This window comes from Hoplias malabaricus, chromosome 16 (genome assembly GCF_029633855.1).
Source record: "Hoplias malabaricus isolate fHopMal1 chromosome 16, fHopMal1.hap1, whole genome shotgun sequence".
NCBI classification, from domain to species: domain Eukaryota; kingdom Metazoa; phylum Chordata; class Actinopteri; order Characiformes; family Erythrinidae; genus Hoplias; species Hoplias malabaricus.
The window spans coordinates 4968040-4981390 of NC_089815.1; the positions used below are offsets into that span (position 1 = coordinate 4968040).

Here is a 13351-nt window from a genome sequence, read left to right on the forward strand (position 1 = left end):
TGCTAACAGGGGAGAGATGCTAACCAGAAGACAAACTAATACATACTGGGGATGGGTTAAAATGTGCAACATACCACATGCAGAAAATCCTCTATCTACTGGAGTGACCTTTTTTGAAAAATGGTGGTGTTTACATAAATAAACAAGGTAATTAAGGTAAACAATATGGAGATGCACTGAGGACCATTTTAGAACCCCGTTTTGGATCCCTGAATAAAAAGCGAATCACCTAGTGAATCCCACCACGAGCGCTTTGTTCCGTGCTGTTAGCCCCCGCAGGGATTTAAAGCATAGGATGCTGTTTTAATAGAAAATATTCTTTAAAAAAAAAAGCCTTGGATTACCTTCTGGTGTCTGGGGTTAAGCTCTGTTTAGCTACAGTCAAACACAAGGGCATGGAAACCCCTCCGCCGCGACAGGAACACAAACCCTCCTCAAAGACAGGAACACAAACTCATGTGTGTTGTCACAGTGAGTGAAAGGTCAGCTCCAGTGCAGATGGTGCTCTCGAGCTGAGGTTCACTCTTACAGCTGGATGTGTTTTCCACATTCCTCCTCAATGTGAGCTCCCTCTTTCAAAACACACACACACACACAAACGCCCCAGACTATAATGCAAATGAGAGTCAATTGTAAAAAGCCTCTTTTCGCCATCTGTGGGAAAGTCACCTGGGGCTGTTAATATTTTGGCATCAGTACTCACCGTCATTCTCATTATTCTGTGGATATTAGCATGTCTCAAATAACAAAACCGTCCCAATACATTCCAAACAAGCCTCTGGATATAAACACTCTCCTCTAATATGACCTTATTTACTGAGGAGGATACACATGACACAAATGTATCAGGGTGCCACATGTTTACTGCAGGTACTGAGAAAGACTAATAACACACGCGGCTTCATTAAAGGTTCTGGATCGCGGAACGTCGTAATGAATGTCTGAAATATAAACCGAGAGCCTGAAACTAAATTTACAATTAAGGTTCCATTGACTTTGCACTTCAACATTTCCCAGAAGAGCCTTTCGTTGATTCATTCATCTTCTGCAGTGGCTTCATCCCGATCCTCCCCGGAGTCACTGGGCGTGAGGCAGGAACGCTAACTCCGCACAGGCAACATGCGTGTTTGGATGGTTGGAGGTAGCCCGGGCACCCGGAGGACACCTATACAGATACAGGGAGAACACACGGAATCCAGTACAGGACCCTGAAGCACTCTGCTGCTGCTGCTAAAGAGACACACCTCGTAAAAGCCAACACTTAAGACACAAAGATTACACAAAGATTAAAAGGCCTGGGGTTTGCAGAACATCACGTTTATTTGTGATCTTTACCCAGAAAGTTTGGGAACTCTGGCCAGTCTTCCCTCTGATAGCGTTCTGGGAGGTGAAGCACACACACACACACATTCCTCTCCACTAACAATATCTTATTGCCTGGAAATTAGCGGCATAAAAGCTCTCAGACAGCAACGCGCTAGCACGTCCAGAGCCAACACGCAGCACGACTCTCCTCACACGTCACTTCGTCCAAATCCCTGCCCACAACTCCACCACACACGGCAAACGCAGTGGAGCTCTGATCGGCACCCAGCAGCCTCAGTCTTACTCTTATCAACAGCGCACCTCCAACTACACGAGCAGAGGATTCCAGTCGTTTAGGACTGCGTCAGCTTTCAGAAGCACACACCAGTGTCCAAACAGTGGAGACCTTCAACAGTGCGCACACAACCTGTATAAAACTAGGGTGTTTTAGAGCAGGTGTACACAAAGCTGAGGTTCTGTATGAAGCCAGCACTGGGCTGTGGAGCAGAGGAACCCTGTTCATCAAGGTAAATGTTCTCAGGGCTCCATCAAATCCTCGAAGACATGTTCAAATACCTAGTGAAAGGCCTCTGTGGAAGCTCTTGGAGAACTCTTATGAGCAGCATATTTATCTGCATAATGAAGTGATTGTTTCGGGTCATTAAAGAGCCCATATTATGGAAAAAACATATTAGAAAATGATGCAGTATATAAACAAAGCTTTAAAAGGTTTTTACACTTGTTTTTTGTCTGAAAACTGCAACTAAACGTTGATTCAGACCGAATAATAAGCGCATGCCTTCTGGAATATTATTGCAATTCACTGTAACATTCCCAAATCGATACGGCTGGATCACCTCCATCACGCCGATGGATTTTTACACCTCTAACTCTTATCATCATTCAAACGCAGAGGGGGTCAGGCCTCCGCTTCTGTCTCAAATAGCTCATTTATATTCACTTATTCCATCATTAAGTGGTCTACTGGGTTCGTCCCATCCTCTGAGAGAGCCATTACACGTGCACCTGTCTCACAGAGCTGGATGGGTTGCTTTAACCTTCAGCTTCGGCTTCCTCTCCACTCCACACCCCCTCCGTTACCCCCTCTGCCTTCTGTCGAACACCTCCGGATTAAAAGCCGATACTCCCCGGATCAGTCTAATGCAGCTAATGCCGGCTCTAAAGCAGTCTCAGGTGGCTCCATTGAGAAGTTCACGGCAATACATCGTCTTGTTTGCGCCTGACTGTTTAGCCTCATAAAAAGAAAAAGAAAAAAAAAAAGTATTAAAGGTCCTAAGATGTACCCTTGAGGTTCTCATCAAAGAGACAATGACTGGTACCACCACCACCACCACAGTGACAGTTTTTCTGAGAGTGTATGAGGAGAAGAACACCATTCCCTCAGTAAAAGATGGTGGCGGATCACTGATGTTCTGCCAGTGTGTGCCCACAGCTGGGACCGGAGCTCTGCTGAAAGTGAACGCAGTCCAATATCAAACACTTTCAGAGCACAGCCTCCTACCATCAGTCAAACGGCTAGAAATGAAATGCGGATGGATCCTGCATCACGACATTGATCCACAGCAGAAAGCAGAGTCAGCTGAGGCGGGGTTTAAAAAGAAGAAGGTGAAAGCTTCACCGTGTCCTTCCCAGTCTCCAGACCTGAATATAGTAAAACAATCTGTGGATAGACTTGGGTACATGAGAGTGGAGCGATATGTAGCAGGCATGGGCTGAATCTACAACAGTGCAGGAAATCTGCTCAGAGGAGCAAAGGCTGGACACACAGATTAGCCTCTAATTAATGGTTGTTTGGGAAATTTGAACCGTCATAAAATAATGAGTTGAAATTAAAATAAACATCTTCATCTTTCTTTTATTGTCATTTAAAAGTCAGGGGATGCAAACTGACAAATTGTACTGGACTCTACAGGACGTGTGAGTGTAGGTGTGTGTGCTTATGTCTAGCTGAAGCCTGTCCCTTTAGCTGAACATGTTGAGAGCCTGTGTTATTGACCAGTTGCTATCAATCTCTTATTTCACTCTAGTCTCCTTTGTGTAGCCGGAATGGGGTCAAGTGCACTCGAGATTAGAGGGTTGTACTATTATAATTTGTGACAATAGGAGCTCTCAAAGTCTAGACGTCCATGAAGGAGCCGGTGTCTATTCCCTAATTCACCGTGTCCATCACTCTCTGCATGGATGTCTTCCTTCTGCTGCTTTCCAGACTAAAGATAAACTCCTGTTGTCATCAGACGGTTCCTTGCAAGCAGACGAGGGCAGACGAGAAGGTCCGTGCAGCCCCGTCTCCAGCAGTTTCTTCACTCTGAGCTTAAAGAATGATTCCTCCTCGTAATAAAAGCTGATGCAGATGCATAAATCCTGCTGGTGGCATGTGATAACACAACAGAGACTGTAGTCTATCCCCGTACCTGTGAGACGAGTGGGGTTGGAGGCATCAGTACAAGACCTCCGTTAGGTTAGTGTGACGCAAGCAAATCTTCACAGAAATGTTCCTACGAGTACAAGGCATTCCCAGAAGAGTAGAAGCTGAAACAAAAGACTGTAACTGCTTGTATTGTAGGCTCCATTTTCTTCCTCTTGCTCTGCGCTCAAGCCTTTATCCCTAGGTACAGATGTAAACCCATAATAAAACAATAATTATAGTGTAATTTGGTGGCACTTCCTCATAAGAAACTTTGAAGTAAGGAATGAATAAATTATACAGTGGCGCTAATGTCATTAATTAACAACCATTTAGCAGTCACAGCAGCGAAAGCGGTGCTCACATGTGACACGTGGGACCCAGAAACCAGGACACGGAGAGGACGAGCCGGTGAACGTGTCTGCGGGACACAGGCTTGGGACGGCTCCTCTGGGGGGAGGCCTTCCCCCCGGGCAAAGCACAAGGAATGATTCTCAGACTGATACAGAGCAGACATGAGAGTCAATGGGTGTATGTCTGCACAGATTCTCTTCTCCTATTCTGACAGTACAGCACGGTGAGTACAGTAATCGCTGACAAAATGGCAGCCAGGGATGTGCAGCAGGAAGAATGCTGGGATATTGTTCTACAGAAATTGATGGTGGTCGTTTCTATCAATGTCACTCCACTGTCAAACATTTGGGTTGCAGTGTGAACTAGTTACATCTTGGCAATGTCCTCTATAAGTCTAAAGCTTGTAGAGCCCTTTTGGAATTAGTCATTTAAACTATTATTGGTATTTCACTGTGTACACAGAGGTTAAGTTGTACAAGCTCAGCCTAATGGCGGCCAATGACCAACGTCAGTAAGAGGAGTATCATTACTGGACTATGGAGTACCAATCAACAGTGCTGAGATCAGCTGGATTGGATTCGTCGGTCAAAACCGATGCTACAACATCAGTACCGGACTTTACTAACGGGCAGGAGAGAGGGGGGGAGTCCTGATCCCAAAACCACTTGTACATGTGAATATACAGATCCCAAATCAGCAAATCCTTTCTGAAATCGGTTTATTCCAAACTCATCCCAAGTTTGAGAGGAAAAAGAAAAGCCAGGAATCCTGAAAGTCACCGCAGCTGTTGCACTCCTCACATAAGGGACACCTGAATGACAGGCAGGAAATTGGGCAGTATTTTTCTGCTCAAATGCTCCAGACACAGCTCTGTGTTCAAATTAAACGCTGTGAAGTGCGTGTTTAAGGAGAACCTCAGTGGAGCAACTTGGTTTGAACTCTTATGGCTTTGGGCTTCTAAACATTCACATTGTACTGACAGCTCAGCCATAAAGAGCTTGAGATACGTCTTTATTTTCTTTTGAAACTACGTTAAAACATCTAGAGATTTATAAAACTGCGACTATGTTCCTGCTGTTTATGTTTATAAGCACCCCCTGTATAAACAGCCCTGTTCCTTTAAATGATAATGAGCCGCTCGCTGTTCACCCCGCCCCCGAGCGCACAGCAGTGAGGAGCCAGGAGCAGAAGCACTGGATTTTAGCTGTTTTCGCTCCGTTTTCTTTCTTCTCCGTTTTCTCTGCGCTCGTTGTTTGTTTTGCTGCGTTAAACCTCGTCTTTGCCCTCTCACGGTTAACGCGCTGTGATTGGACAGACTCAGATTGGGGGCGGGGCAAATCTAATGTCTCTTCACTGATGTAAAAATCAACACAAAACAAAACAACTCATCCCTGGATTGGCTGGTTTCACGGTTTGTGGGTTGGTGGGCTCCAGATCATAATTGGTGCCCTTTAAACCTTGTCTCTTGATATCATTGGAGGAGCACCTCCCAAGCTGTTCATCCTGCTTTAATAAGAGAAGAGTATAACTCCAGTCAGAGCTTAAAGAGTGTGTTAACAGCATCCAGAACTCACACGTTATTTTTAAAACGCTATTTTGAGAAGAAGCTGTGTTCAGAAATACTGGTGTGATTGGAAAGTAATAGAAAATGCTAATTGCTAAGCTAATGTGTTAACTAAAAAATGACATCACGGCTATGATTTTACCTGGAGATCATCTCCCGGAGCTGAGAGACTGGAGAACAGTCTATTCACAGAGGAATGGGGAGGATCAAATTATATTAATTTCAATGATGACAATTTTATTATTTATTATTTTATTATTACATTTACTCATGTATAATTACGTATGTCTTCGCCCTGCTCCTGTAAACACACAAATCCATTATAAAACCCATTCCCTATAGCAGCCATTTATGTTGCTGTTGCACCTCACTGCTATTTTCTTCCTGGGATGCTTTCCAGACACTTTTCCGATGACTCCCAAACTAAAGGATTTTCAATGGACAGCCCCCGCCGCTGGAGTAATTGGGTAAAAACTAGGCTTGAAATGCTTAGATTATAACACAGATAATGTACTTTGTAATAACCTGAAATATACTGTGAAGTGCAATTTCACTGCAATTCAATGACTTTCCATCTTCCTGTAATTCAGAGGCATTTCGCAGACAGAAGAAACACGGCTGTGTATCAACCCCTCTTTATAAAAATGATCATGTAAATACCATACTCTCATCAGATCAGGACCTGGACGCCGCGTTCACGTGTCTGTGGCCATAAAGGTTTTATGGGATCTATAATGAATAATGTGTTAATTTATTCATGAGAGCTAAATGTGAATTTCCCTTCCCTCTCACTGAGATCTCTTCACGGCCATCAGCGCTCGGAGTGAACAGCCCGCTGCAGTGTGCAGGGAATATCAATGTGTGTGTGTTTGTGCTGTAGGAAGAGGAATCCGGTTTATAATTTCAGGATCTCTGTAAACTGGACTGCGGGGAGGAGAAAGAAGAGAGCGTTCTGATTCGTCTGAAAGGATTTAAATGAAGGATGGCCATTAGCGTCCGGCTACGACTCGTCGAACCTGCGGGATAAATCCTACCAGGAACAGTGACGGAAAGAGCGGCCAAGAAACCTTTTTTGGACAACAATAGGGCGGCGTTCGTGCCAGTGCAATCTGCAAGGAGAGCGAGCCTGTGCTATCCATGAGTCATCTATTTTTAGCAGGAGAGGCTTCAGCTTATTGAATCTGCTCTCCCTCTATGTCCTACATACTATAGTTAGCAGCGATGCTACACTTCGGAATGAATGTTAGGCCAGGAGCCCTGACCACGCGGCACAGGGGTATATTTCTGACACCCGGACAGGCCATAACTGTGTGCAGCGTATAATGTAAGTGTACACTGTCAGGGGAACAAAGAACAGCCTGTACAGGCAGATATATATATAAAAAAAAAATAAAAAAACACATCTCCAGTGGAATGCCAAAACCTATTGTCGCGGACGTCTTCATGTCCAACACCTTTCCAGAACTGACCGAGCCAAATATTCCCCCCACTGTTGACCCCAGTCAAGACATGTTTGGTGTCTGAATTTCCCTTGAGATCCAGGCCAGAAGACTGAGGGCTAATTTTCAGAGATGGAAAAGAAAACCCTGACACTTTCCTCTTTTCTGCGCGTTCCGACTCGCAAACCGGTCACCGTTTTTCCAAACCACTGCGCGTGTTTGCGGATATGCAGACTGAAAACTAATCTGGCCTTTAGGCATGCAGTTAGCACAGTGCTAATTGCTTGTTTACTGCCTTCCACTACTTCTTAGCTCTACTGCAAAAACCAAAGAAGCTAATAAGGCTTTGCTTCTGTTGTATGAATACATTAAGGATGCGGGGAAAACTCTGTATTAGAAATCTGTTGGGTTAGTTTTTTTTTTTAAATAAAAGGACCACAACGAGGACGGTGAAGGACGGTGTACTCACGGGTGGTGGGCTTGTTGCAGGTGTGGCTGTGCCTGAAGTACTGCGGATTCTCCAGGACAGGAAAGCGGCTCATCCCGATGACCACGGCGTCCGGTCCGGCGTCCAGCGTGCAGGGCGTGACGATGCCGTGGTTGACGTGGTGAAGAGGACTGGCCGAGTCTTCCTCGCCGCTGATCACTGCGACCGGACCTGCGAGAGGACACAAAACAAAGCCGTTTAGAACCGATTCCAGAAGGTTCGGTGAACCCAACCTCGTGGAGGGGCTTTGATCCTGAGTGTGATTTTGGAGGCGCTGAAGCTGAGCTGCCTGTTTCACTCTAATGTACTCCACCTTCCACTCGCTCCATGTTTGATTCATCTTTTCACAGACTGCAGAGATTCAGAGCCTCAGCTCTGCTTTAAAATCTAAAATCCTCCTCGCGCCCGCCTCATTCATTTTCAGACCTTCCTAACGCTGAAAGCCTTTTCAGAACATATGAAGATTTCCATGTGATCAGTAGCCAGGAGGCACATTCCGAATTCCGCAAACACACAAGCTCCCATCAGCGGTCGAGCGGAAACACAGCTGCCTTCTCCAACTGCGGTTTCTTCATGGCTGCACTCAGGGGGGCAATATATATACATGGCCCAACAAATCAATTACAGGAACACAATTAGAGGACAAAATGTGACACAATGCCTCTCTGAGATCAACTCTGCCCTGCGTCTTTTTTGCGTGCGCCGCTCTGTGGTGTGAGAGATGAAATAAATAAGATTAGCAGATTATACTGTCATTCTGTTTTGATAGAAATCAGTAAAGCGATGGTCAGAAGACGGAGTGATAATGGATTAAAATAACGAACACATGCACATAGTAGAATTCATTCCAGTTCTGAGTGGAGATGCTTGAGAAAGGTTATTAAAGTGGTGCAAATACTTTTAATAGCTTGGTGGAATAGCTCTTTCATGCACAGCCGCCATCTCCCCCCTCGTACTGAACACGAGGCACCTGTCCTGAGAAGGCGAGAATTTCATTTTACAGTTTTTATTATTCATTCATTATCTGTAAGCGCTTATCCAATTCAGGGTCGCGGTGGGTCCAGAGCCTACCTGGAATCATTGGGCGCAAGGCAGGAACACACCCTGGAGGGGGCGGCAGTCCTTCACAGGGCAAAAACGACGTGCTAAAATGGGTCATGACCCTGTAGGTGATACGGTATGTGGTATGTAACATCACATCGACGCCGTCCAAAAAAAAAATGCATGTCCGTTTTTGTGGATGTTTAGATTACTACATCATTTGAACACAGCAGTTGTCCTCCACCATTCATTTCATGAAGAATAGACCAATAGAAATGCTTCGAAATGATTCGGAATAAAATCTTTTTACACTGACTTCCTTTGAAAGTTTGTAGATACACTTTTTAATTTTTACAATTATATGCCAGTACACCTTCCTGGTGAGGTGTTCCGGGTATGTCCAACGGGGAGGAGGCCCCGGGGCAGACCAAGAACACGCTGGAGAGACTACATGTCTCGACTGGCCTGGGAACACCTCGGTAAACCCCCGGAGGAGCTGGAGGCGGTGGCTGGGGAGAGGGAGGTCTGGGTTTCTTTGCTCCGACTGCTTCCCCCGCAACCCGGACCCGGATAAGCGGTGGATAATGGATGGATGGATGGATAATTATATGCACATAACTCGGAATTAAATTCTCTGGAGCAGCTGCACATGAAATTCCAGGGGGATACAGAGCTCCAAACAATAGTAGTAGGTCCACATTGGTGCTGCTTTTAATTCACCCTCCGTCACTCCGGAGTGTTGCCCAAATTAGAACCAGCTCCGAGAGCCTCAACAGAACACAGTCAAGGAGTCCAGTCGCGGACCGTTGGAGTCCATCATCTAGTGTACAGACTTTTAGAAGAGTGGAGGCTGATGCTGCACCATAGCGGAAAGAAACAGAAACGCCGTATGACCCGTGTCCACACGCTGGCCGTACCGCGTATAACGAGTGAATCTGGACAAACGCACCACTGCTGAATTGGTGCAGATGATGATCCTGAAGTTTCTAATCTAATGTAGATTTCCCTGAAGATCCCTGGTTTCGCCGGAGCGGTGCCGGAGAACGGGAGTGTCATTCCTCACAGGGACAGTAAACGTCTCACACAAAGTAAATCCTGGGCTCTGATATTACTAACACTTCAGTTTACTGTAGTACTAACCGTTCCTTTGTGTTTTCAGTTAAACGTTACTGTAGCCGAGACCAGGGCGGGAAAAGCAGTCAATATTTATGGTCCTTCACAAAGTAGGCCACGGAAAATTTATGACTCCTCCATCAGCTCTATTGTTCATTTTGTTTATGGAGGTATAAAAAGCCGCAAAGCCGAGGAGTAAGAGAAGAAATAGATTTCTGCTCGTATAAACCCAAACCTGAGAGGCGTGCCTTGTTTCGGCTCACGGTTCGTCTCTGAAATGCATGACACCTTTAATGAAACCTGTAAGGCGTGTGAATGTTTCTCATACATATTCATAAGCAGAATCACGGAGGGCAAAAGAACGGATTGAGAGGGAATCGGATGAGTGAAGCCAACGTTAAAACATACTGTGGACCACTGAGGAGCCGTGGAGAGCATGAACATTACCAGCCTTTATCTGCAGGAGTTTACTGCACGTCGGCATCAACGTACAACTGAAAACGGCAATGTGAAATTATATAAACGATCCCAAGAAATGGTACGAAATTAGAAGCTGGTGTTGGCTGTTTTGAATTACACTTGTCAAACAGAATCTGTGAGAGGAGCAGAGCATAAACTAGAGAAAGCCTACGGAGGCTGAGCCACATGTGAGCAAAGAAAGAAGTAGGATCCACAAAACACCATGCAATATACATGCCTCCTAGGAGGAGAGAGCCACTGTAGCGTCAGTCTTGCAGCATTTTTTCCATCTTCTGAAACAGCATCCCCACTTTATATTAACAACAAACGCAACAACAACAGCTTTATTCGTTTGCTGGGGCTTTGACACGGTGATGGAGTAAACTAAGTGAAGTCCGCCACAACAGCTGTCTGTAACATTGCAACGAATGTGACATTGTTTCTAAGTTTATACCACAAGCATTAGGCAGCTCCCCTGTAGTTGTTATAAATGTATACACTCCTATAGTATCCACTGTGAAATAACATGTCATCAATGTCCAAGGAATAACTCGTAACACTAAAACAGACCCAGTGAAGCCAGGCCTCCAAGTGGTGCTGATAGGCCAACAGGGGGCACTGTGGTGGTCCCTGTGCCTTGGGGACCAAGGTCCTGACGTTCTGAGGTCAGGGGTTCACACTAATGTCCAGCTGAACCTGCCACTGTGGTCAGCTCTTGGCTCCTGATCATTCCATCTTTAAAAAACAGGTTCGGCCACTCCTTCTCGTCTCCTCTCAACTTACAGCTGATGTGTGGTGAGTGTACAGGTGTGTTTTTGCTCCTGGGCTCCCCCTACAGCTGATGTGTGGTGAGTGTACAGGTGTGTTTTTGCTCCTGGGCTCCCCCTACAGCTGATGTGTGGTGAGTGTACAGGCGTATTTTTACTCCTGGGCTCCCCCTACAGCTGATGTGTGGTGAGTGTACAGGTGTGTTTTTGCTCCTGGGCTCCCCCTACAGTTGATGTGTGGTGAGTGTACAGGCGTACTTTTACTCCTGGGCTCCCTCTACAGCTGATGTGTGGTCAGTGTTCAGGCGTATTTTTGCTCCTGGGCTCCCCCTACAGCTGATGTGTGGTGAGTGTACAGGCGTATTTTTGCTCCTGGGCTCCCCCTACAGCTGATGTGTGGTCAGTGTACAGGCGTATTTTTACTCCTGGGCTCCCCCTACAGATGATGTGTGGTGAGTGTACAGGCGTGTTTTTGCTCCTGGGCTCCCCCTACAGCTGATGTGTGGTGAGTGTACAGGCGTATTTTTACTCCTGGGCTCCCCCTACAGCTGATGTGTGGTGAGTGTACAGGCGTATTTTTACTCCTGGGCTCCCCCTACAGCTGATGTGTGGTGAGTGTACAGGCGTATTTTTGCTCCTGGGCTCCCCCTACAGCTGATGTGTGGTGAGTGTACAGGTGTGTTTTTGCTCCTGGGCTCCCCCTACAGCTGATGTGTGGTGAGTGTACAGGTGTGTTTTTGCTTCTGGGCTCCCCCTACAGCTGATGTGTGGTGAGTGTACAGGCGTATTTTTGCTCCTGGGCTCCCCCTACAGCTGATGTGTGGTGAGTGTACAGGCGTATTTTTGCTCCTGGGCTCCCCCTACAGCTGATGTGTGGTGAGTGTACAGGCGTATTTTTACTCCTGGGCTCCCCCTACAGCTGATGTGTGGTGAGTGTACAGGCGTATTTTTGCTCCTGGGCTCCCCCTACAGCTGATGTGTGGTGAGTGTACAGGCGTATTTTTGCTCCTGGGCTCCCCCTACAGCGGCAGAGTGTAATTCACTTTTACAGCACCGTACCGAATTCAAAGTGGAGGGATGGGTGTGTTTTTCCTCCCCTCCTAAAAGTTACATAGCGCAGTTTCTGAAGTGCTGAGCACAATTTAGCAACAACAGAGGCCATTTACTCTGTGCTTTAGGGGTTTTAGAAAATCGACGTAAATGTGTAACTCATTCGTTCACCATTACAAACTCACAATCAGAAAATATCTTCGTTTCTTTCAAAATTGTTCGTACACATTCTAAAACGTAAAAGATCACACTGCATTATAACCATCAGCACACACCTGAGTGAAGCCTAAGGTGTGCTGCTGTGACGGTGACCACATCATCAGTTGCCCAGTTCTTTTACAATCATAACAACCACTTAACCCACAGTGAGTCCAAACCGGCAGCAAGGCCTCGGTCTCCCTCAGGCTGGAGGTTACAGTCAGGTCTCGTCTGTCAGTTTCCGGCCAGTTAAACAGAAGAAGGTGCTTGAAAGCGGATAATACGGCATCATTGGAAGCACTAGGGTGGTGTACGGCGATTGAGCCCAGGCCATTAAACATTTACCTTTTATTACCGGCTCGGAGGGAAGGAGCGGAAAAATGAGACGGTTCCAATGCCCACTGTAAAGCTGCCATCGATCAGACCCTGGAAGTGCCCTGAGACGCCGGCGCTCCAGCAGAGCACAGCAAACACCCGCCACTGAATCACATTCAGCTCACAGCGCCATGTCCCCGGCAGCACAAAAAACACATTCCGCCTATTGTGTGCTTAAACTGGAGCAGAATCTGCCTTTTAAGAAGCTATTTCGGCAGATAGCAGGGAGGTAAACACACACCGGGATTTCACACGTCCTGCCGGAGAAGCCCTGAGCACGGCACAAAGCCATTTCACTGGCAGTATCATAAACATATATACACCTCCGTGTGTCTACACTTCATCAGCGCTGCTGGCCAGAGAGCTGCACTCTGAAGCGCTACAGCTACAGACTGTAGCCCACCTGTCGCTCTGCATACTTTGCAACCCCCCCTTCACCCTGCTCTTGGCCAGGACCCCCACGCAGAGCAGGTGTGGTGTGGTCCATCCCAGCTCTAAATACATCGCTCCAACACCATTCAGTCTGGTTCAAATACTGTGTGAAGTTATTCTTGGTACTTTGGCATTTACTGCTCGGAAACGGAAAATTTAACCAGATCTCTGCCCCCTCGGTGTTTTCGAGAATTTAGCGCTGGGGGCTGGCCCTTTGTTGTCACGCAATCCCATGATTGTGCCTTTAAACCTAAGCCACCTTTTGTCTTTATCAGGATGATAGCTTGAGGCACATATTTTTTCCCTTATTTCTCACGTAGCACTGATTCGGCATGAAATAGA

At 46.4% G+C, this 13351-nt stretch overlaps 1 protein-coding gene across 2 annotated transcripts in view; it reads right to left on the minus strand.

The window, feature by feature from the left end:
* Positions 1 to 13351, minus strand: part of ntrk3b (neurotrophic tyrosine kinase, receptor, type 3b) — a 143374-nt gene that overhangs the window by 16027 nt on the left and 113996 nt on the right. For both annotated transcript variants that reach the window (XM_066647748.1, XM_066647747.1), the window contains one exon: positions 7557 to 7745. In XM_066647748.1, coding sequence (XP_066503845.1) covers positions 7557 to 7745 — 189 coding nt within the window. The remainder of the gene's footprint in view (positions 1 to 7556; positions 7746 to 13351) is intronic.